This window comes from Pseudochaenichthys georgianus, chromosome 13 (assembly GCF_902827115.2).
Source record: "Pseudochaenichthys georgianus chromosome 13, fPseGeo1.2, whole genome shotgun sequence".
In the NCBI taxonomy this organism is placed as follows: domain Eukaryota; kingdom Metazoa; phylum Chordata; class Actinopteri; order Perciformes; family Channichthyidae; genus Pseudochaenichthys; species Pseudochaenichthys georgianus.
The window spans coordinates 325,601-350,712 of record NC_047515.1 but is presented as its reverse complement, the minus strand read 5'-3'; the positions used below and the strand labels follow the sequence as shown (position 1 = coordinate 350,712).

The 25,112-nt window shown below is 42.0% G+C and overlaps 1 protein-coding gene across 4 annotated transcripts in view; it reads right to left on the bottom strand.

Annotated features, from left to right (window-relative positions):
• Positions 1-25,112, bottom strand: part of LOC117457758 (leucine-rich repeat and fibronectin type III domain-containing protein 1-like protein) — a 252,851-nt gene that overhangs the window by 117,896 nt on the left and 109,843 nt on the right. For all 4 annotated transcript variants that reach the window (XM_071205284.1, XM_034097986.2, XM_034097984.2 and 1 more), the window contains exons 3-4: positions 14,276-14,476; positions 5,520-5,686 (exon numbers count right to left, since the gene is read on the bottom strand). In XM_071205284.1, the coding sequence (XP_071061385.1) occupies positions 5,520-5,686; positions 14,276-14,476 (368 nt within the window). The remainder of the gene's footprint in view (positions 1-5,519; positions 5,687-14,275; positions 14,477-25,112) is intronic.

The window sequence follows — 25,112 nt, the reverse complement described above, 5'->3', positions numbered from 1 at the left end:
TTCCTGCACTCGGTCCAGGAACCGAGGGATCAGAGGGACTGGTGGGAAAGCGTACAATAACACCCTGGGCCAAGGTCTGTGTGCGAACGCGTCCACCCCCAGGGGGGGGGGGTGATCCTGCCTTCTCAGGGAGAACCAGAGAGCACATTGCGCGTTCTCGCGTGCAGCGAACAGATCCACCTCCGCTCTCCCGAACCTGCTCCACACCTGGGAGACCAGCTCGGGGTGGAGGCTCCAGTCCCCTTGTCGAGGACCTCCTCTGGACATGAGGTCTGCCCCTCTGTTCAACTCGCCGGGAATATACAATGCTCTGACAGAGCAGTGTACGATCAGCGGTGTACGATCAGAGGTGTACGATGCTGCGCTGATCGTACACCTCCCTGACGATTTATGTAGGCTGTTCGAATCCACAAGTGCTGGATTACTCTCCATACGGCGAGTAATTCCAGCGCGTTTATATGAAGGGACATGTGCGGCGGCCACTGTCCCCCCACTGCCTGCGACATGCACGTTCCTCTCCACCCTGAGAGAGATGCGTCTGTGAACACCGAGGTGTGTGACGTCACTCTGCCGAGGGGAACCCCCACTGACAGGAGGTGGATATTTTTCCAGTAGGTCAGATATAAACCCACGGACGGAGGAATGTACACCATGCGTCTCCTCTGACGCACAGGGTCGATGCACAGACGAATAAACCACCTCGGTAGTCTCCTCATGTGAAAGAGACACAGGGGAATCACCACGTGACCAGCTGACATCATGCCCAACAGCTGCATCACGGAGAGGGCTGTCACCACTCTGCGGGGTGTGACACGCCTGAGGAGAGCTGTCAGATTCTCCACTCTCCGCTGTGAGAGTTGTGCTCTCATGCGGGCTGAGTTGAATTCCACTCCCAGATAAATAATAATCTGGGAGGGAAGAGGACAGCTCTTCTTCCAATTGATGATGAAACCCAGGCTTGACGGATGAGATACGAGTTGTACCGTCTGTAAAGCAGCTTCCTCCCTGGAGCGAGCCAGCAACAGCAGGTCGTCCAGATAAAATAACACTCTCATCCCTCCTCTGTGTGGCGACTCCACACACTTTGAAAAAGTGCGTGGAGCCAGGGAATATCCGAACGGCAGTCGATTGAACTGGTACGATATTCCATGGAATGAGAAACGCAGGAATTTCCTGTGTTTTGGGATGATGGTTATGTGGAAGTAGGAATCCTTCAGGTTTATGGAAGTGCACCAATCTCCCTGGTGCACACACTCCATTACCTGTTTGATTGTCAGCATATGAAAAGGTCTTTTCATTATTGCCCTGTTGAATGCTGACAGATCTAGGATGGGTTTCATCCCCCCGGTCTTTTTCGGGATAAGAAAATAACCGGAGTAAAACCCCTGATTTTCTTCCCCTTGAGGAACCCTGGAAATTGCTCTCTTTAACAGGAGTTCCTGCAGCTCTGACTGGAGCGCAAGACACTGTTCTTGGGATGACAGGAGTGTTTCCTGAATCCCCTCGAACTGCGGGGGGTAAGGTAAATTGCAGAGAGTACCCTCTGCTGATCAGCCTGCTCATCCATCCGTCCATTAAACATAGTCGCCTCCACTCTGAGCACCGCTCTGAGAGCGGGCGTACCTGTTCTTGTTGTGCTGCGGTAGTCATGGTGACAAGCCATGCCAGAGCCGTTGCCGCCGTTGCCTGTGAAGCAACCCAACGGGGGCCCCGCCCAAAAGGGCTGTGAAGGGGTCTCCACATGCTGCATCTCACACCGACTCTCATCATGTCTCTGTTTAGGAGAAGGCTCATAAACAGGACCCTGAGGCGTGTTCACGCTCCAACTCGCGGAGGTGTGTGCAGTGCTATTCACCCCATGCGTAATAGCCGCGCTAGGTGTATTACGACTGTGTGTAGGCACAACTAGGACAGAGGAAAAACTGCGCTGCTTGCTACCCAAAAGGATAGAAGCAGTCAATTTAAATGTCAAGCCCTGCTGTCTATTAACCGACTGGTTAAATACCGCAGGCTTATACAGCGAGCCTTGCTGCTTGCTAACCGACAGATTAGAAACAGCCGGCTCAAACGGTGAGCCAAGCACAAGTCTGTTAACCGACAAATTAAAAACAGATGGGTTATGCAGCAAGTCCTGCTGCCTATTAACCAATATATTAATGGCAGCCGGCCTGACTAGTGTGGGGGACATGTGAGACACAGTTGCTACAGACACACTGTTGGAATTTGAATCATTTTTATTCACAATTCTCTCTTCCCACATAACCCCACCAAAGAGTAATCTTCGGATCTGCTTCCTCGGAAGGTTCTCTCGGAGGAGCAGACCAGGAGCGGGGGTTCTTCGTACCTCTCCGACTCGTCGCCTGCAGATCCTGTCTCTGTGGCGGAGGAGCGGAGACCTGGGACGGGGCCCCTGCAGCTGCCGAAGGGCGATTCTGACGCCGTTGCTGATCTCGCCGCTGCCCGCGATGCCCCCGCTGAGACTGTTGCGGGTGCTGTCGTTGCAGTACCTGCTGCCGCTGAGGACGTTTGTCCTGAAGCCAGCTAGCGTAACACCTTATGTCGTCTGCCTGTTCTGCCGCTGACTTCATAGCCTCCACCATGGTGTGGAACTGGGGACCAAACAGTCCGTCCGGACTGATTGGAGCCTCTAGTAGATCCTTTCCTGCACCTTCTGGTATAGCCCCCTGCTGTAGCCAGAGGTACCGGTGGACCTGCGTTGTCCACGCCGCAATCCGTGCCTGCGAGACTGCGACTGAAGCGCACAGGGTAAGTGCATTACTGGCCGCCTTACCTATCTCCTCAGCCTCCACTGAGGACATGGTCTTCGACTGCTTGGACATTTCCACCATGGAGTTGGACAGCAACGCTATGTTGTTCGCCGCCACTGACGCCTGGAACGCACACTGGTGTATGCGGTCGGTCTGCTGGGCGACAAACCGATCTTTGGGGGCAGCCAACATGGGTTGCCGTCCGGTAACCGTGCTGGCCTGCTTAGCCCCAAATAACGCCGTGAGGTTCGGCTCTAGAGGAGGCACGGTCGGAAACCCCACATCCGTGAACCCCTCCACTCTCGTGAGGGGAACGTATGTTCCTACCGGAGCCTTCATTGCCCCAGTGTCCCCCGTCGCCCCCTCTTGGTACTTCCTAAGGGCCGAGAAGCGTGGCCAGATCGGGTCACTCCTGACCCTGTGTACCTGGGAGAACACCCCGGACATATCATCCGGAGGCGAGCTCTCCTGAGCTAGGGGAACGGGGAGATTTCTCCAGACGGCCGCCTTAGAGATAATCTCCGGGAGTTCCAGGAGAATTCCGCCAATCGACGGCAGAGCCGTGGTGGCGGAGATAGGGATCACTGGATCATACGCCAGACCTAGACCGGGCCCCATATCTGGGGAAGAGATGATGGGGGAATCACCTGGTGATCCATGAATGAAGGGACGTAGTAGTCCGACTCGTGCCCGCCATTCGGATCCAGGAAATCAATGGCTTTGTCCACGGAGTACACCTCCTGGACGGGCTAATCATCCTCGGCCGCAGCAGCAGCAGCAGCGAGCTGTCTGAGGGCCAGAGGGAGAGGGGCACAATGTGAGCATGATACCCCGGGAGTGAGAGGAGCGTTCGCATGCTCTATTCCCAGGCAGGACTCACACTGTGAGTGCCTGTCAAAGCTCATAATGTAGCCCGACCCGCATGCAAGGCAATCCCTGACGCAACCTTGACTTTCCTGCCCAGTCTCCATCTTACCAGAAAAACAAAGCTTTTTAGTAGGAATGTTTGCTTTTTAGTAAGTAGCTCTGAAAAGAACTTGTTTTGCCTGACAAAGCTTCTGCAACGGAGTGCTGAAGAAAAGTGGGAACAGATTGTAGGGCCTACTTCTTATTTATACAGAAGTAAGGCCGGAGGTGGGGCCCACGTCATAGGTGGGCGTGGATTAAGTCTGTCAGTGCAACACACATGCAGTGGGATTACCCAATAGCGATAGCCTTAGAGGGCGAAGCCTTATACGATATAGAACGCAATTATGGCAGAAGCCATATAATTTTCACTCCGAGTGGGAGGATGATTATTTTTGTATCTATTCGAATTCAAAGTCCATCTGTCTCATCTGCAATGCGAGCGTGGCTTTATCGAAGAAGGGTTATTTAGGAGCGGCATTTCAAAACAGTGCACAAACGCTACAAGACGGAATTCCCTCCTAATTCTGCCCTACGCTCCCAAAAGGGGAGGGGCCTGAAAGGACAGCTAAATGCACAGCAGTCCATTTTCACCAGGCCCAACAACAAGAGCAAGGCTGCTACCAGAGCATCTTATCGTGTCAGTCACGTTCTTGCGAAACACATGAAGTCTTTCAAAGACGGCGAAGTTGTGAAAGAAGCATTCCTGGAGGCTGCCGACGCGCTTTTGGGGGACAGTAAAAATAACAGTAGCATTTCAACAGGTTTTTGATATAATAAAAACTCAAGTTAGATACCGTTATTAATCAGCTGTAAGTTTTAGTTAGTTGAACTTATTCATTATAATTATTGTACAAAATGGTATAAGAATTCAAACTTAAATTAATTATAGTCTATTATCAATTCAGGTTAAGAAACTAGAGTTGCTTGCATCCTATTTTAAAGGTATTTCTTTTTATACTCTACTAAAATGCACAAAAAAAGGGTTTGATTCTATTGTGTCTTTTTTATTGTACTTTGGCAGAAGATTCCTGTGTAGCTTCAGATCTGAGTCGTCTTATTAGTAAGCCTAATTTATACTTTTGTAGCAACACTATTTTTATATAATGGCAAAGAAAGGGTTCAGAGTCTTTTCTTTTTTTCCTGTGTCATATGTGGCAGCACTGTTCAATGCTTCTTCAAAACATTACCCACTGTAGTGACGTGTGAATAAACTCCAACTCTGTATCAACAACACTGTTGTGTAGCTTCAGTTAAATACTTGTATGTGTGTAGATTAGAAAGAGGTAAGATAAAGGATCTGCAGTATTTTATGGAGTATTCATCGTACAAAGGTCAGTTTTATACAAGTAGAAGTGTGTATTTACCTGGTAGTAGGCTGTCAGGAATGGCTACGCCTCTCTATTTGGACTGGTAGATCTCGGCACACTGGCAACTTTAAAAGTAGCTCTCGGTTCAAAAAAGGTTGGGCACCCCTGGTTTAGATTAAGGCCCAACACCATCCCACACTGGAGTGTCCCTCTTCTTTCAAACACAGCTGCTGTTTTGTTTGTTGCACATTTTAACACACCTATACACACACACTTTACTGATTACTCAACTAGACAATGGTTACAGTATTTTATTTACTTATTTACTTAAAGACCAAAATGTTCCTGTGGAACTGTAGAATTCTTAGGCAACGCATAGCATAAAGAATAACGTTGAATTTAGAGGCAAAAGGAAGCAGGAAGATGCTCTCAATAGACACTTCTAGTTGGATTTCCAGTAGAAAGCTTAAGTTAATGCTTGGCCTTTTCCCACGCTGGCTGCTGATGCTGTAAAGTTTGATCAAAAGACCCTGACCTGGCCAGTTTATGCAGGTTGGAGAAGATTCCTTCTGGGACGCTCTCTATGAGGTTATGGTCGAGGCTGAGGGTGTTAACGCTGACCAGCAGGGCGATGGTGTCCCAGGGGATGTCCACTAGGTTGTTGTAGCTTAAATCCAAATCCTCGAGTGTCTCCGAGAAGTCCTGCAGGAAGGGACAGAGGCAGAGGCTTTGAGTATAATAAAAGATTCCGGAGCGCTTTTACGGATTACGGCCGCTGGCTGGCGGTAATCCCAAGGTCCGATTCAAATTTAGTTGGGCTTATTATAATAACGACACACACATAAAGTTTTGCAGCTGTGCAATTCAGCAATTAACAAAAGTATTATTTGTACAGGTTGAGAAAGAAAATTAGATAAAAGGAGTAATCAAAGGTTGGATGGATTGAGATCATTGTCATTATCAATGTTGTCCACTCAAAATATTCCCTCTAATTTCCTTTCAAGAGAAATGCCTGAAAATGCTTTAGCTCAGTTTTAGCTTGGATCAACCAGTGTAAGAAGCATATAACATGTAACATTTTTGCGTTGTGTACTTGAGTTGTGTGCTGGTTAAAATGTTCAAACTTTAAGAAATGTGTGATTTTTTAATTAAAAGGTAAAAGTCTGATTTAGGAATGACTTCGACTTGATAGCACATTTTTATTTTGTGTTATCACCTATTTTTTTGTATTGTAAAACAAACTGAATTTGAGTCCTGCAGAGGTCAGAGAGTCCGTCCAGAGGGGACACTTGTGCTTTGCAACACAGAACTTTTACAGAGAAAGGACAGCATCATTTAATGAAAAGGCTAACAGTTGTTTTTCTAAGGACAGAGCAGGCAGGCTGACTGTTCTGTTGAGTCAGATCCAGAAATGTGTTGCCATTCTCACATAGCACTTGACCCTCACTACTGATGTGAAATGCTTGAAATTACCTTTTTTAAACTGAGAATCTTTTTTCGAAAAGGCAGACAGACTGATTTAAAATAATTACATTTGGGGAATTCATTTTTCATATTGGCACCACACTTATTACTTTTACCAAGGGCATTCTCATTAATATTTAAAAATAAAAACTCATAAACCAGTTAAAAATAATGCTTTTGTTGTTTGCTTTCATCTGAAATGCACAGACACCACATATTATAGGTATACATGTCAATAATAGAAGCGTTTCAAGTTTACTTGTTCACAGATATTTACTATATCAGAGGAATTGCCCTTCTTTCAGTCAATGTCAATAGAATCTGAAATAGAGTGACTTATGTAAGGAAATATTTGTATGTATTCATGCAAACTGTGAAGAAGCTTGAAAATGATTTGTGTAGAAAACTGGGCTGGTTTTGGGCCTGCTAACATGTGGTTTTTTGAGGACAAAGGAAGAGGGGGAAGGTCAGGAGTTAACATACAGTCATCCCTGATGTGGGGTGTTGATGATAATTTGGGCAGCCAATCACTGGTCTGGAAGGGAGGCGCAGATAACTCCTCCGGTCAGCGAGGTATTTAGACAGGAACCCCGTTGTGTGCTCGCCCTCTTTCTCCTCTGGCTGGCTGGCTGGCTGGCTGGCTCACGTGAGTATCAGGTAAATGTGGGATCCCACAGAACTGTATGTAATTTGTACTGTATTGATTGTACTTGATTGCATTGCATTGTATATTACCATTAAAGTGGATTATTGTTTAACGGTTAAGTGTATGCTCTGGATTCCCTTCATGTAAGATAACAGCTATGTTTAGGGACGCAGGGGGATTTGGAAATGCGGCCAAGTTATCATTTAAATCTCCTAACAAATGGTGATCTCGACGCCGAATAAACATGAGCTGTGGAAGGATTCAGACGACCACACTGGGTCGGGAACAAGCACTTTTAGACGCCTCGGACAATAGCAGGGCCCTGCGCCACTACAATGGAGGTAACGAAACTGTAGGATTGTCTGTAGGCGTTTCAGAGTGTTTTTGAAGTTTGAATGGAGTATCCAATGCATATTTTTTACCATGTTAGGAAAGTTATATATAACACGTGAACGTTGATCGCAAGGTATAGAGAGTCCTGCGTGACGAGAAATTAAAGCAGTTTAGCGTGGATCTTCAGGTAGTTTAGTCCTGAAGTGGCGTGGGAGCGGTGCAGTTCGTGGGCTGTGAGGTGTGAGTCCCACACGACGAAACCTGGACGCTCGATATTTTCAGATCGAGCCGCCGTTTAAAACTGGGGGTAAAATAGCAGTCTGAGACCGAATAAGCGAAAGTGTCAGTGGACTGTTATCTGTTAAATCCTTGGGAGAGAGCGCTAACGTCACCTACATTGTGACGAGACCGGCTCCCGTTTCCCTTGTCTGTAAAAATTAATTTGAAAGGCTGACGTAAACATAACGTTGATCGCAAAGTAGGCAGAGAGTCCTGCGTGACGACATATGTAGCACGTTATCAAGCCGGACAAACTGTACGGGGAATAAATCTGTGTGATTTTTACCTGAATAAACCTGTGTGACCGATTGACTGTGATAATCAGACATTCGCTCAGAAGAGTGAAGCTCATTTATGCTCTGCTGCTGCCATCTAGTGGCTGAAAGGGGGGGAAGCACGTTAATTAAGTCAGATAAATAAAATCGAAGTCAATATATTGCGTATATTTAAATGAATGAGCTGTCTGTAGGTTGTCATTGTTGATTAGTACAGACCTTGTTTTATGTTGGTAAATGTAATGATACAAAAGCAAGCTATTCATCACAATTGTATTTTTAGGTTATGAATAAAACAAAAAGTAGTAGCATAAGGGATAAGCAGAAAGGTTTTTGAACGCTTGTCAGTTATGACAGAGGTGCTTATGCCCGCTTCGGTTTTCAATGTTCGCCATCACGTTAAAACAGGATTGGTGGCATTTTCAGTTCATTGCTTGCTTCCACACGCCTTCCCCCTCCTTGTCTCTTTCACGACTATAGTTAATGCATTAGAACGATTGTCAACTTGCCGTGTTTCTAGGAATCGGACTCGCTGTTCCGGAACGGCCTTTCAAAATAAAAGCCAAAGGCCGCTGTTCGCCAGAGAGGCCTTCACAATAAAACAGTAATTACCGTAACAATATATTTAACTTATATTGCGTCTTTAAATATTGATTTTAATTCATTACAGATCTAACCTGCTTGCAACACAACTTAGATAAACAATTTCAAGTGGTTAAAGGGGGTTTCCTGTCTGGCTCATTTGATTTAGAACTGAAGTAAGGGAGAATAGTGTTTTATGAGTCATTCCTCATGGTTTCTGAAGATAAATCATCAGTTTGTCTGGACTTTGATATAGAGATAGGATCATGGTGGAGAAGGAAGACCTTTTTTGGTTTCAAATTAAAGAAGAGTTTAAGGATGAAGTAAGCAGGACTTCAACTGGTCAAAAGAGATTTTAAAGTTTAATATTCTTGGTTAGCAAACAAGACATCTGATTATTATGTCACACATGATAATCTTGCTATAGAAACTAGCTTAAAATATTGGAGAAAATATGTAGATGTTCTTTCGTAGTGTGTGGAATATGTGATGCTGGAAACATGTACGTTTTTCAATGTATAGGAGAAAATGGTTTCCTGAAAGAGTTATGTTGGGTACATATGTAGCAATGGATGAGACAATTTTTAGAGTGAGTTTTTGTGATATCATTAGTAGACATCAATTAGGTTGTTTAGATGGCATTTAACAATTAAGACAGATAGTATGATTACAAAGAGTCAGAGTGGAAAGGGTTGGATTTCTTTAACCTCAGTGTGCTAGATTTTTTATAGGTAATGCGTCCCGAGACCTGGACTCCCCCTCTGAGTTAGAAAAGGCTACGATCCCGACCCTCCAAGCAGACAAAAGACCTAACCCAACAGGCGACTCCTCCTTCTCCATCGAACAGACAGAGAACCAGAGCTGAAACAACAACAACAAGACTGCAGCCAGAACTATCTCCACCTGTGGCATCCAGAACCAAACAGCATGCTGACAGGCAGAGATCTACGCTCATCAGTCCCTCAGACGGGACCATGAAGTTCCAAGCTGAGCACAGGCGCAAAGTGTGGGACATGAGAGCAGAATCCGCCCTCCATAAAAACAGCAGGGAGACTGTAAAGGAGGAGATTAAATGCGAAGCAGTGCAAGAACATTAGCATGATGAGGCATGCAGATGTAACTGGGCCAATGGCTGACAGCGGATGAAGTTACAGCTGATGGACTGAAGAGAACACAGAATCAGAGGAGTTGGCATGGTCGATTAGAAGTGAGGAGGCCGGGGTCACGGCTTGAGAAAACCAGAGGAGGAGAAAAGGAAAACGGGAATGAGTGAGTTTACACATAAACACACTTATTCACAAAACGCACATTTAAAGCATAAATACGTAAAGACAGAAAGATTTATTAAATTAAAAATAGCAGTAGACTATTAGAGTAAAATGAGAACACACTGAGGGTTCAGAGTACAACCATATTCTTCAATCTTTTCATCAGGTTAACAAAATATTCTTTGACATTTTTATTCACGTGTGAATAAAGTAGTGGGATAGTTTTAGGAACCACTCCTATAAGACAAATCTTTATCTGTATGGATAATGTTAAAGGGAGAGCTGGTGCCAAGCCAGATATCGTATTCCAATCTAAATAATTGATTTCACCATTGTAGCATAGTTATTACCATAGGAAATATGAAATGACTTCTGTTTTTAAATCCTTGATAAAGGAGGGATTAATGGTTGCATGTTCGGACATCCAGGGTTCCACACACTGCTAAAGAGTTTAACATTGGTTTTTAGGTGGACCAGAATTGATGACATGTGGTTGTTATACCATTGTTATCGTGAACAAAACATAAATAAATAGTATCTGCTTGAAGATGAATGGATTGCATATCCTAGAGGGGATTAGTTATTGTGAAGACTCCACAAGGTATCTACTAATGTATTGTAAAGAACTTGAATTGACTTGATAAATAAGTGAAGATAAGAAGATGTATGGACCATAAATTAGTCAAGTGGTAAATAAAAATAGCGGAAAAGAGGGGAACTATTAAAGGGAAGTGGAAAATCAGTCTAATACACACTGATAAAAAAAGGGGGGGGGGCATGAAGGAAGTATGCACTGGACTTTTTATTCGTGTGTGAATTTGGCAGTGTTTTAATTTGTTACAGTATTGATCAGTTCAAAGGGAGAGTTTTAGTAACAGCTCTATAAGATCAGATAAATATTTATTTATATAGGTCATGTTGAAGGGAAAGCTGGTTCTAAACAAAATATAGTATTTCGATTTGAGGTACTGGTTTCATGTTCAGACACCCAGAGTTCCACGCACTGTTAAAGAGGGTAACATTGTTCTTTAAGTGCACCAGAATTGAAGATAAATTGATAGAATGAGTTATGGAATAAATAGCAGATCTTTACAGATCCTAGTAATGTTTTGACACAAGATAGTGAGGTACACATGTTTCTGAAATAGATCTATTAGTCATTTGAATACTAATTAGGTGTGAATGAATTGCAGTAATAGTAATAGTACAATAAGGAAGTGACCTTTTTTTGGCTAGACACTTTTCAGGGAATGTGGGAAACAGCAAGGAGGGGTTGGAGATATCTTGAACATTATAGTTGTAATTGTGAATTAATAAATGATGGCGCTCCATATATACAGATTTGTATAGACGGAGGATGCTGGCCTGTGCTGGAACATCATAGTCTCTGCAGAGCACGACACATGGCCAAAAAGACTGAGACCAACTGACCGACAGGGTAACTTGGGAAGGCACTGTCAATGACTGACTCTGCGGTGAACCTGACCAAACCTGACTTTACAACCTGACAGTGTGAGTGTGAGTGAGTGTATGTCTGCACCTGATCAGTGCAACTGCATGATTTAAAACGATGACTAATCAAGCATGTTTTGGACTAACACATTATTTTTGTGTGATAATAATGTGTGAAATGAGAGGTTTCCTAACATTGCACAAAAGGGGAAACCGTATCTAATCTGCTTCATGATGTTTCACTCCCACAGGAGGTGGCGGTTTGAAGAATGTGAAACTCAAACTATGAAATTTGGAATTCTGTTTCTTTTAGGACTGAATGATGGAGAGAAACACTCTCAAGTGTTTACTGGGAAAAATGTTTGGTATTGTCTTATAATCCATTATGACCTGAAGGTTTTCTTCCCATACATGTTTTTGTTTACACATGAGAGAATGTGTAAAAAAGGGGGAGTGTAAACTTTACAATGTACATTTTTCATTTAGGGACTGAAAGGAACCTGCTGCCCAACTCGATTGTTCAATCTGACCACTGATTGACAGTTTTAGAATTGACCTGCTCCATATTTGGGGATAACACACTGTTTGATGAATGTTGACATGTCTCTAATATTGATTGAGTTATAGCAGGTAACACAGATAGAGAATCCGTGGCCAAGGGGCTGCCAGAGAGATGTAAGTCCAGAATGGAATACTGGAGAGGCTGACCGGTGAGTAATGTTTCAACAGACAACATCATGTAACTAGCCTGGTAAAGAAGTAAGAGCCATAGACTTTATTGTTTAGGTCATTATGGGGATATACATTTCATCTACATTTGTAATAGAAAGACATTTGATGACAGTTTGTTGGAATTTTGTATTCATTTTTTAGTAGGATAATATCTAAGAACTGACGGGTAGAAGCAGTATCACCAGGAAGCCATTCACTTTGTTAGTATTGTGATTTTGGTTGTTTTTGAATCCATAAGATTAGTGTGTTTCTTTACCAGAAACATTAGCCGTTCAAATCATATTTTTAGATTTTTAATGGGATCTCAGGGATTTCATTTAAATAAATACAGATGCTTGTCAGAAATTCAGAGCTATTGAAATATGTTATTTAGTTTACCTAAAGATGTTGGGGTTCTTATTTAGTTGGCACAGTCCAAGTATTAAGATTCTGAAGCTGCACAATTAATTTAGAAAATCTGTGCACCGATGTCGGTTGTTGTAAGACACCCCACCAACAGGCTCCAAGTTGCCACGCACTGGTGGGTCAAACAGCCGAGGGCCCCAGAGCCCGGAGCGTAGGCTTGAGGGATTTGTATCAGATTTCTCCACACAGGTTGCTGACGCCGAAAGAGGGACCCGAGACGCAGGAGGCTGACTGTCAACCCCAGGCTCTCCGGCCCCGACCGAGTGACCCAGAGGACATCCCATGCCGTCCGCCTACAAGGAAAGGGGGACAACTGGTACCACTGTGCGGAGCCAGTGTGCGGCGGGGGAAAACACCTGCGAGGACCCTAGACGACATCAGGACAGATCTGGCTCTCGTCATGGAGGTCGACTCGGATGCTGTCATCAGCGGATTGGAGGAGAAGGACCTCGAGGACATCCATCATCCATCCAGCAGTCGTCCCGGGAGGCATCATCATCGGACCGGAGAAGGAAGATCGGGAGGACATCTATTCAGCATCGACTCGGAAGCCGCCGTCAGCGGATCAGAGGGGACAAAGACACGGCAAGCCAGGATGGCACAGGGGACTCCACTCTCCGCTGAAACAGGAGTGTGTGTTAAGTGCAACAAGACGGTGTATGGAGCCAGCCAGGCCTGCCAAGCTATGGGCAGCCTCTACCATGACAGCTGCTTCACCTGCAGTGCCTGTAGTCGAAGGCTGAGAGGGAAGGCGTTCTACTATGACGCAGGAAGGGTTTTCTGTGAAGAGGACTTTCTGTACTCTGGGTTCCAGCAGTCTGCAGACAAGTGCAACGCAGGTGGACATCTAATCATGGACATGCAGGCCCTGGGGAAGTCTTACCGCCCCGGTTGCTTCCGCTGCGTCATCTGCAACGAGAGCCTGGACGGAGTGCCCTTCACTGTGGACACTGAGAATAAAAAGTATGGAGACTCAGCAGACAAGGATGCAGTTTTTTGCAAGTGCCTTGTGTAAATTGCACTCTCTTTTTTAAGAGTGCAAAAGAGGGAATTGTAAGGAAATATTTGTATGTATTCATGCAAACTGTGAAGAAGCTTGAAAATGATTTGTGTAGAAAACTGGGCTGGTTTTGGGCCTGCTAACATGTGGTTTTTTGAAGACAAAGGAAGAGGGGGAAGGTCAGGAGTTACCCCGTTGTGTGCTCGTCCTCTTTCTCCTCTGGCTGGCTGGCTGGCTGGCTGGCTGGCTGGCTCATGTGAGTATCAGGTAAATGTGGGATCCCACAGAACTGTATGTAATTTGTACTGTATTGATTGCATTGCATTGTACATTACCATTAAAGTGGATTATTGTTAAACGGTTAAGTGTATGCTCTGGATTCCCTTCATGTAAGATAACAGCTATGTTTAGGGACGCGGGGGGATTTGGAAATGCGGCCAAGTTATCATTTAAATCTCCTAACACTTACCCAGTGAGTGTTTCACTGTTGTTTTCAGAAAAGGTTTTTTGGTGTTAGTACCTTAATTGAGATTGTTTAAACGTTGCCCATATACAATATAAAAACGTTTGTTGTGCACTATTTTTCTTTCTTGAATGTCTACATTTACCTTAAAATAAGAATTTAGTATTTTTTCACCACTGCGTGAACAAACAAACTCATTCATGATGCAGTTATAGTTGGTGGTTCAAAGCAGAGCAGCAATAGTAGTGCAATTGTTTTATAGCAGTTTAGGCATAACATATGTGTGTTTATTTGAATGAAAAAAAGGAGAACCATCAGTTTCAAGATGTTTTGTTTTGGTGTCATGCATTTTGAGAGTGACATTGTTGATGAAGTGAATTCCGTTACAGTACCTGAAAGGCTCCCTCAGATATGCTGTGCAGCTGGTTGTTGGCCAGGATGAGGTGCCGCAGGTTCACAAGGCCCTGAAAGTGGGAGTCATCCAGGGTGGTGAGGCGGTTGGCGTCTAGGTGGAGAGCATGGAGGTCCTGGAGGTCAGCGAAGGCATAAGACCTGATCTGACTGATGGTATTTCTGCTCAGGGTCAGGTGGATCTAGACATGCAAAGAAACATGAGATAATTGTGTAAATTACATGACATTAAAAATACTCAATCAAATAGTGGTGTGCCCCTGCAGAGGTCCAGACTCTGGCACTGGGTCAATTTCAATCAGCCGGACCCATGGAATGGAAATGTGGAATCACGTTTGTGAAGGTAGAAAATCATGCAAGTTAAACATTCTTTCCTTATCAATTAATAATGTTCACATGCCACTGTTTTATTCTGCACACTATTGTTTCATTGTGCTTATTTTTAATCAATAAAGCACCCAGCTGTTTGTATATTTAATAGATTTTATAATTTGTCCTGCAGTTAGTTTTTCTTTATATATTTCTCTGCTTAGTATGTATGCATAAAACCTTGTGAACTGCAGTCATCTTCACTTTATAGATCTCTTAACCAATCACTAAGCACCATCACCTGACACGCATTGCTCAACACTTGTTCACTTAACTATGTTTGAACAATATATTATAGGGCCATATCTATAAAAAACGAACTATTTCAGCCCTCAAAGTCAACTTTATTGTCAATCTCAATATATGTTTGTACACACAGAAAGATCGGAATACTGTTTCCCACAGTCCAGAGGTAGAAAAAAACTCCCACATTAAAATGCAAGAACACTCAATAATTTACAAGAAAAACACAAAATAACCGTTTACTTCAAGTAAGCAGGATATATTTAAAAAAAAAAAGTTGATGTCTGTGCTGATTCTTAGTCTGTAGCTTCCAGTGTAACCCGATCTCCCCCTCCATCCTGGAGCACTGTGCTGATCAGTTGTCCCCAGTGTTCACATACATTTTTAAAAACTCCACCATCGTCCTGGTACCGAAGAAAACAAGGACCACAGGATTAAAGGACTACAGACCCGTCGCCCTGACCTCCATGGTTATGAAGTCCTTTGAGCACCTTGTCCCACCTTAAAACCATCACTGACCCCCTCCTGGCCCCCTGCAGTTTGCCTACAGAGCCAACAGGTCGGTATATGATGCTGTCAACGTGGCTCTTCACTTCCTCCTTCAGCACCTGGGGCCTCATTTATAACGCCTTGGAAGGTTGCTTACGTAGTACAAAGCAAAAAAATAGGTACAGACATTTTCCGATGGGGGGGTCGAGATAAATCATATTGTTTGGTGGATGCAGTTTGAACCAGAGTAGCAGCATGGAGGTCGGATCGTCATCGGAGTGGAGTCATGATGACTGGATCTGAATTATTGTTTTGTATTTGGTGGTTTGTGTCCCAGCTGTCAATCAGCAACTATATATCCATAATCCACCAGTTAAAGGAAACACAACTAATGTGTTGTGTTATATTAGCTGTACAATTGACCACATATGGTGTTCTTAGTTTCCATACCTCCTGTGTTTTACGAGCGACTTATCAAGTCTTGGCAAACGGCACAAAACACGATTAAAAGTGATAGTATATAAAATAGGGGTGTTGAAAATAATCGTTTCTACGATGCATTGCGATGCGGACGTGGACGATTCGGTCTCGATGCAGTGACGGAAGATAATCGGTTATAGAGTAGTAACGTTGCTTCCTGATTTTCCGGCCGCGGCTTTACTATAACGTTTTTTCTGTCACTTTAATATCAAATCGGTCGGTGACGCAGAGATCAGGGAACATACGTGACAGCGGCACAGCAACACGGAGCAGTCTGCTTTATCCACCAACACAAGAACACCAGTCCAGAACCGACAACAGCAGGACCCGCTCTGAATCACTCCGTGCATGTCGCTGCGGCTCAGAGACACAGGGAGGGATTTATGTTTTTCAAAAATAATCGCGTTACAATCATGTCAGGTTTTTGGTGGATTTAATTAAGTCTTGGATTGCAAAGTATGAATGTCCTCTAGCAATTTGCAGACGATATATACGTGTGTAAAGTTTGTGAAGGCAGGAGGAAAAAAGCTTCCGCGATCACCGTCTCCTCTCCGTTCCTCCAAGCCCCGCCCCCTCCCTGAAAATAATGAGTGACAGGCTGATAGTGACCCGATAGAAACGTTGTTATTCACTTAATCACTGAGATATAATTAAGCTAATTTAATCTCATACATTCATGGGATGTATGTAACAGTAAGAATGTGAGTGTGCACCCACATGCAGTATTTTTGTTTGTATATGCTGTTGTAAATACTCCTGTTGTCTGCTGTGTTCAGACTCAAGTCCTGTGTGTGATGCCACATTCAGGACATTGAGAATGGAACAACTTCACACACGGAGGCTAGACCTATACAATTCATTTATTTTGGTTTATAAATTAATGTCAAGACATTTATGTAATTGATTTCTGAAGCACTTTCTAAATAATAAAAAGAGAGTTCATATGTATTTACTGCATGTATGCATTGATGAAAAATAAGCCATGTGCAGTAATATAGAAAATTGAGGATGCAACGCATTGGTATGAATCGTGATGCACCGTGATGCACCGGGATATCGAACCGAATCGAATCGTTGACAGGATAATCGTAATCGAATCGAATCGTGAGACCAGTGAAGATGCACAGCCCTAATATAAAACCATGCTCGTATCTACAACCTATAGAAATGCAAAACGGCGTCAGATTAGACGTAATTCTGTCCTCATGCTCACCGCATCATTTATGAGAAAACATTTCATAACATTAACACAACATATTCGAGGTGGTTTTAAATAACATATCCGTATTTATTTATTTCTCCAAGTTATGTTTTTGTGTGCACTGACGAGTCTCAAACAGGCATTTGTTAAATCATTTTAAGATTGGCTTTAATCAATGTTTGAAAATGAATTCATATATGATATATATATATATATGGTATTTTTTCCACATATTTCTCTCAAATGTTTCCTTCTGCCAACGGTGTCGCAGTTTCTCACCTCTCCCGTTGTTATGCTTCGTGCGTACGGATGGGTTAGAGTTTGCGTGGAGGACCGCACATTTCCCCGTGAAGTTAGTATTTTATAAATCGCAAACATTGCGTAGAAACTGGTGTACGCCATTTTTTGAGCGGATATCCGTTTTTAAATGAGGCCCCTGGACAGAGCAGGTACCTACGCCAGGATCCTGTTTGTGGACTTCAGCTCTGCCTTCTACACCATCATCCCGGCTCTGCTTCAGGACAAGTTCTGTGACGCGCAGAGTCTCCTTCAGCTTCATAAGCGGACGCTACAGCACTAGTTGAAAGCTCTTTGACTTCAAAATATCGTCGACGACATATTTCCGCGTCGACGCGTCGCTACACACACGTGGGTGTGTAAACAAAGCAACAAGCAGTTCGCAATCTCACTTCAAACACAGTGGAGACTGAAACGGCTACCACCTCCTCCTCACAGGATTGCGCACGAAGCCCTCAAACGAAAACATCTCGCCCTAGGTCTTCAAAAGCATGGGCATATTTTAAAGTTAGTCCAAAACGCAAAGATATTGTCATTTGCAGTCTTTGCCAAATGGAGTTGGCATATCACACAAGCACAACGGCTATGTTGGAACATTTAAAGCGGCAGCTAGCTGTGGTGGCTACCATTAGCAGCTAGCATTTGCTCTCCGATCTTTACATAAAAATGGAATTATGGATTATAAATTCAATCATTTTTTTATACATAGACGTTAAAAACCTATGGATTAACCGATTCAGCCGCGTTTTTTCTCATTTTAATGCCATTGAACACGTCTTTTGATCAGATTGACAGCTACGGTGGTGAGACGATCTCCCTAGAAGCTCTGTAAAGGTACGTGTTGTGATGACTGTATTTGCTTCCCCTGTCGCGAATCCGGATCACTCAGTGATGATACTATATACCTACATAATCTGTGGAGTCTCAGCTTTAATCGGATATCTTGTATGTGCAGCTACGATAAGTAATAAGGGTACTTTTATCTTGAGTTCTGTGCCAATGTCCGTTAGCATTTTTCGCTCATGGGTCATTTAGATGCTTCTTATGAGACTTGTGTTTTGTTTTGGTAAACATGGTTTGTATCGTCAGTTAGCTGAGATTATTTCCGTTAATCTGGTATAACACATTAATAGGTTCTTAAATATTAAGATCCCCTGAGACACAGTATCGTGAAAAAAAATGGTTTTACATTACGTTTTTTTTACATTACGTTTTTTATGAATTGAACAACAGAAAAATAATCGTTAGATTAGTCGACTAATCGATCAAATAATCGCACGATTAATCGTTTTAGAAATAATCGTTTCCCCCCAGCACTACTTTCAACTGATTGCAATGTATTCCCATCGGCGGCGGTATTTGACGCTCAGGGAAGCACCGCATCGGTCCATGTCGGCGGCATTTAAAGGCAATGTGAGCGTCCATTCCCATTGAACGGAGGATTTTACACCTGGAAGTAAGTATTCTCTTTACTGTCGATTGATTTTACAGTGATATCTGCACTACTCCTCAACTCAAAAACACCAGATTATCATTGTTGATTACACAACATTGATTGGTTTAAATTGTGTCAAATGCTTTTGTAATTTTCACCTTCAATTCGGAGAAACAAATATTTTTTCTGATTTTAGGATGGCAGAAGACACTACAATACCAAGAATCCTCAGCTATCATTTGGGACTACACCATGTGCTTTGCTTGACAAACCCTGTGATTAGTCCTCAAGCTCTGTGATTGGATGTTGGAGTGGCAGTGCGTGAAGTACACGAGTGTCAAACAGCACTTTGAAATGGAATGAATCCCATCGACGGCACACTATTCAAAAGAGGAATGAAACGTGTCCTACCCCCCGCCCCCCTTAGGTCGCAGCGTCCTCCAACAGTGCAACACAATAAAACAGATACACAGAAAAAATAGTGCAAGTAAGTACAAAAAGTAAAATAGTATAAAGTGAAATAGTGCATTAAGAGTCTATATATCATTGGAATATGATATATTTGACAAATAATTTCTAAGCAGCAGCCAGATGAATGTTATGGACGTTGTTTCAAAGTTCAGGTGTTTAATAGTCTTATGGCCTGTGAAACTGTCTGGTGGTTTTAGTCCAGAAGCTGTGGTACCGCCTGCCAGACGGCAGCAGACAGAACAGTTTGTGGCTGGGGTGATGGGGTCTTTTATAATCCTGAGGGCTTTCTTTAAGGTTAACCTGGTATTTTTACTCCACTACATTTATTTTAGTTACTTTACAGATTCTGATTAATGATGTGAAATATAAACAACCCTTAAAGCAGACTTTAGTTACACCTGAGTAACATTCAGGGAAGATGATGCAAGTGCCAACAATCAGGAGAGATATTTGATAGTTGGTGCTTGAGAAGACTAAAAATGTATCTGCAGATCCCTATAAAGCATATTCATTAGTCGTTATTCTACAATCGTTCATCAAAAACTGTATAAAATGACTATTTTGCACATTCCTTTCAAGATTTCCAAATGATTATTGACATATCATACACACAACTACGGTGTAGTTATGCAATGATGACACACTTGGGTCATACGTTCCTCAACAAGACATCTATCAATATGTGTGTACCTCCACCATTAAACTGTCATATTCTGCATATTTCTTATTCTATCTACATACATCTTATAAGAGTATAATAAATATGTATAATATCGGTTAAAATAAGTGCTTCAACATAGTTAACATTGCAGGAAAGTTGATTGTCAAGTCTCAAAACAAACCATGCAATATATTAAACGCTAAGTAGTTTGTCAGGCTTAATATTTAGCAGATACCCCCAAAGCTTTTTGCTTACATTCAAAAGAAGACCTTAACATAAAGTATTATTTAATGTTTAAATAAAGCCTAATTAGTTTGTCTGTTTTGCAAATCCTCCTATTAATATCTTTGTACATTCGGCACTAAACTGTTTTATTCTATATATCATTTACAGTATCTTCTTGATATGTTCTATTCTATATATATATATATATTATATATATATATATTCTATCATTGACCTTCTACTTTCCTCCTATTTTGTATGTACTCTTAATATTTAAATGTTTTCATAAAATATAACACATTCAAAAGTGCTTTACAAAAATGAAAGACATTAAGAAAAAGGCATGTTGAACAGTCATTAAAAAGCAACACAATCTACCTGCATTGCAATTACTCTATAATAATATCAAAACTAAATACGCATCAGGCCCTAAGATGGGGAACCCCCCATCCTCTTGTTATCCGTGTTTCAAGTTCGGAACCAGATTCTGCGCCCGGCGAGGGGAGCCTCTCCTCTCTTATTTATGGGGAGGAGGAGTCTATTCTTCCCCGATTTCACCCCAACGGTGGCTAGTAAACGGGCCACTTGCCAAAGTGAAGAAGGAGCTTCATTCCTCCCCGAACATTAAGTTTGAACTTCTCTACCCGGCGACGCAACGCATCACCCTACCCGGAGGACAGATACACAGGTTTGAAGATCCGGCATTGCTGTATGTCTTTGTTGAGAAGAACATTAAAAAAGTTGTAGCTCCGGACACTGTTTAGCCGATATGCTTTAGCCATTGTTGTTAGCCATAAAGACCACATTTCCCAGGGTGCCTTCTTCCAGTAAAGTTGTCTATCTATGGTTTGCGGTTGCAGGCTTCTACTGTTTTGCTTTACACATCCGTTATCTATAAGGTTTTACTGTTATGACTTGAAAGTAGGGGTGTTGAAAATAATCGTTTCTACGATGCATTGCGATGCGGACAACCTGATCTCACCAGAATGCGTGACGACACCACGACTCCTTAACATCACAATGCGTGGTGGTGTCACGAACTTTGTTACATTTGCGTGTCGGCACCACGCAAACAACCCCAATGTAAAGTGAATGAGGCTCCTTTGTCGTGGTGCACACACGCATTTCTACAACGTCCTTCAGGGAGCTTTTATTCTATACAACGTTTTTAAAATCTACTTTATAGCTTGTAGTAACTCACGGGAGGCTTCTTTTATTTTATTTGTATTCATAATAATTTAAATTTTTCGTCAGAATGTAAAATTACATTAGTTACGAATTTGTGTTCTCAAAAAACAGTGCATTGTGTGTAATGCAACTGTGATTTTTATTAAATTAGTTAGTTTTTAAGGAAGGCCAGAGCTTCAGCTGTGTCAAATAGATTGTTCCCTTCAGTTAACCATGTCCTCTGTATTGTATTACGAGCGTCCATTCCCATTGGATAACGGAGAATTTTACACCCGGAAGTAAGTAGCCTATTCTCCTTACTGTCGATTGATTTTACAGTGATATCTGCACTACTCATCGACTAAAAAACACCAAATTGTCCTTGTTAATTATACAACATTGATTGGTTTGAATTGTGTGCAATGCTTTTGTATTTTCCCCCTTCGATTCGGAGAAACAAATATTTTTTCGGCGTTTTAGGATAGCCGAAGACACTACACTACCCAGAATCCTCAGCTATCGTTTGGAACTACACCATGTGCTTAGCTTGACAAACCCCGTGATCAGTCCTCAACCTCTGTGATTGGATGCGCGACGTTTACACACAGAGCGTCCAAAAGGACTTTGAAATGGAATGAAACCCATCGACGGCACACTATTCAAAACAGGAATCGAACGTGTCCTACCCCCCTCCCCCCCTTAGGTCACAGGCTCCTCCAACAGTGCTACGCAATAAAACAGATACACAGAAAAAATTGTGAAATAGTGCAATAAGAGTCTATATACAAGTGATTGGAATATGATATATTAGATAAATAATTTCTAAGTAGCAGCCAGATGAATGTTATTTCTAAGTTCAGGTGTTTAATAGTCTTCTGGCCTGTGGGATGAAGCTGTCTCTGTGTCTGGTGGTTTTAGTCCGGATGCTGTGGTACCGCCTGCCAGACTGCAGCAGACAGAACCGTTTGTGGCTGGGGTGATGGTGGTCTTTTATAATCCTGAGGGCTTTCTTTAAGGTTAACCTGGTATTTTTACTCCACTACATTTATTTTAGTTACTTTACAGATTTGGATTAATGATGTAAAATATAAACAAGCCTTAAATCAGACTTTAGTTACACCTGAATGAAATTCAGTGAAGGTGATTGTCAAGTGCCAACAATCAGGAGAGATATTTGATTGTTGGTGCTTGAGAAGACTAAATATTTATCTGCAGATCCGTTTAAAGCATATTCATTACTCGTTATTCTCTAATAGTTCATTAAAGACTGTATATAATTGCTATTTTGCACATCCCTTTCAAGATTTCAAGATTTTCTAAGGTTTATTGACATATCATATACACAATAGCGTAGTTATGCAATGAATGACAAACTTGGGTCACAGGTTCATCAACAGTGCATTACAAGACATCTATCAATGTGTGTATACTTCCACCATTACACTGTCGTATTCTGCACATTTCTTTAAATAAAGCCTTATTAGTTAGCACATCCTCCTATCAGGCACTAAACTGTTTTACTCTAGATATCATTTGAGTATCTTCTTGATATTTTCTATTCTATATTTATATAATTGACCTTCTACTTTCCCACTATTTTGTATGTACTCTTAATATTTGAATGTTTTCATAAAATATAACACATTCAAAAGTGCGTTACAAAAATGAAAGACATTAAGAAAAAGGCATTTTAAACAGTCATTAAAAAGCAACACAATCTTCCTGCATTGCAATTACTCTAAACGTGTAATAACGTGCTTTAACCAGTAGGTGGTTTGGGTTAAAAGCATAGGTTAAAAGGCTGTCAAGTTTACAGTGTTAACAAAATAAAATATACTGCTGTTTCCGGTTTAGTTTACGACGAATATTATTTTGTTATTGTTTTGATATTTGTAACACAAAAGCGATGGAAAAAACCCATAGCAACCAAAAAAAGATGGTCTTAACATGACCCAGTCGTCTAGTAGTTAATAAAAAACAATAATATCAAAACAAAATATTACTACTAACTTTATTGTGAAATTAAAACAGAACGATAAAAGAATAGTTTCCGGTCTATGCTGATGCCCGATCTCTGTAGATAAATAAAGAACTAAGACAGATGTGTAATATTTAATGCAGCCAAACCATTTATTACAATGCATTCATGTGATGACTATCAAAGAGTAAAGCAAGCACTGCTGAATAAAGTATGATTTTCTCTTTTACGAAATGTTTTTTTTCATATGGAATGCAGTTGGAGGTCAACCAATCAAAGAGCTTGAGGGCTGATCACGGGGTTCATGGTGTAGTCCCAAACGATAGCTGAGGATTCTGGGTAGTGTAGTGTCTTCTGCCATCCAAAAACTCCGAAAAAATATTTGTTTCTCCGAATCGAAGGGGGAAAATACAAAAGCATTGCACACAATTCAAACCAATCAATGTTGTGTAATTAACAAGGACAATTTGGTGTTTTTTAGTCGATGAGTAGTGCAGATATCACTGTAAAATCAATCGACAGTAAGGAGAATAGGCTACTTACTTCCGGGTGTAAAATTCTCCGTTATCCAATGGGAATGGACGCTCGTAATACAAGACATGATAATTATCTTTTAAATAACGTTAACTAAAGGGAACAATCTATTTGACACAGCTGAAGCTCTGGCCTTCCTTAAAAACAAACTAATTTAATAAAAATCACAGTTGCATTACACACAATGCACTGTTTTTTGAGAACACAAATTCGTAACTAATGTAATTTTTACATTCTGACGAAAAATAAAAATAATTATGAATAAAAATAAAATAAAAGAAGCCTCCCGTGAGTTACTACACGCTATAAAGTAGATTTAAAAAACGAAATTCGTAACTAATGTAATTTTTACATTCTGACGAAAAATAAAAATAATTATGAATAAAAATAAAATAAAAGAAGCCTCCCGTGAGTTACTACACGCTATAAAGTAGATTTAAAAAACGTTGTATAGAATAAAAGCTCACTGCGGGACATTGTAGAAATGCGTGTGTGCACCACGACAAAGGAGCCTCATTCACTTTACATTGGGGTTGTTTGCGTGGTGCCGACACACAAATGTAACAAAGTTCGTGACTCCACCACGCATTGTGATGTTAAGGAGTCGTGGTGGAGTCACGCATTCTGGTGAGATCAGGTTGGATGCGGACGTGGACGATTCGGTCTCGATGCAGTGACGGAAGATAATCGGTTATAGAGTAGTAACGTTGCTTCCTGATTTTCCGGCCGCGGCTTTACTATAACGTTTTTTCTGTCACTTTAATATCAAATCGGTCGGTGACGCAGAGATCAGGGAACATACGTGACAGCGGCACAGCAACACCGAACACGGAGCAGTCTGCTTTATCCACCAACACAAGAACACCAGTCCAGAACCCACAGCAGAAGGACCCGCTCTGAATCACTCCGTGTTGCTGCGGCTCAGAGACACAGACAGGGATTTATGTTTTTCAAAAATAATCGCGTTACAATCATGTCAGGTTTTTGGTGGATTCAATTAAGTCTTGGATTGCAGAGTATGAATGTCCAATTTTCAGATGATATATACGTGTGTAAAGTTTGTGAAGGCAGGAGGAAAAAAGCTTCCGCGATCACCGTCTCCTCTCCGTTCCTCCAAGCCCCGCCCCCTCCCTGAAAATAATGAGTGACATGCTTATAGTGACCCGATAGAAACTTTATTATTCACTTAATCACTGAGATATAATGAAGCTAATTTTATCTTTCATTCATTGGATTTATGTAACAGTAAAACAGAGAATGTAAGTGTG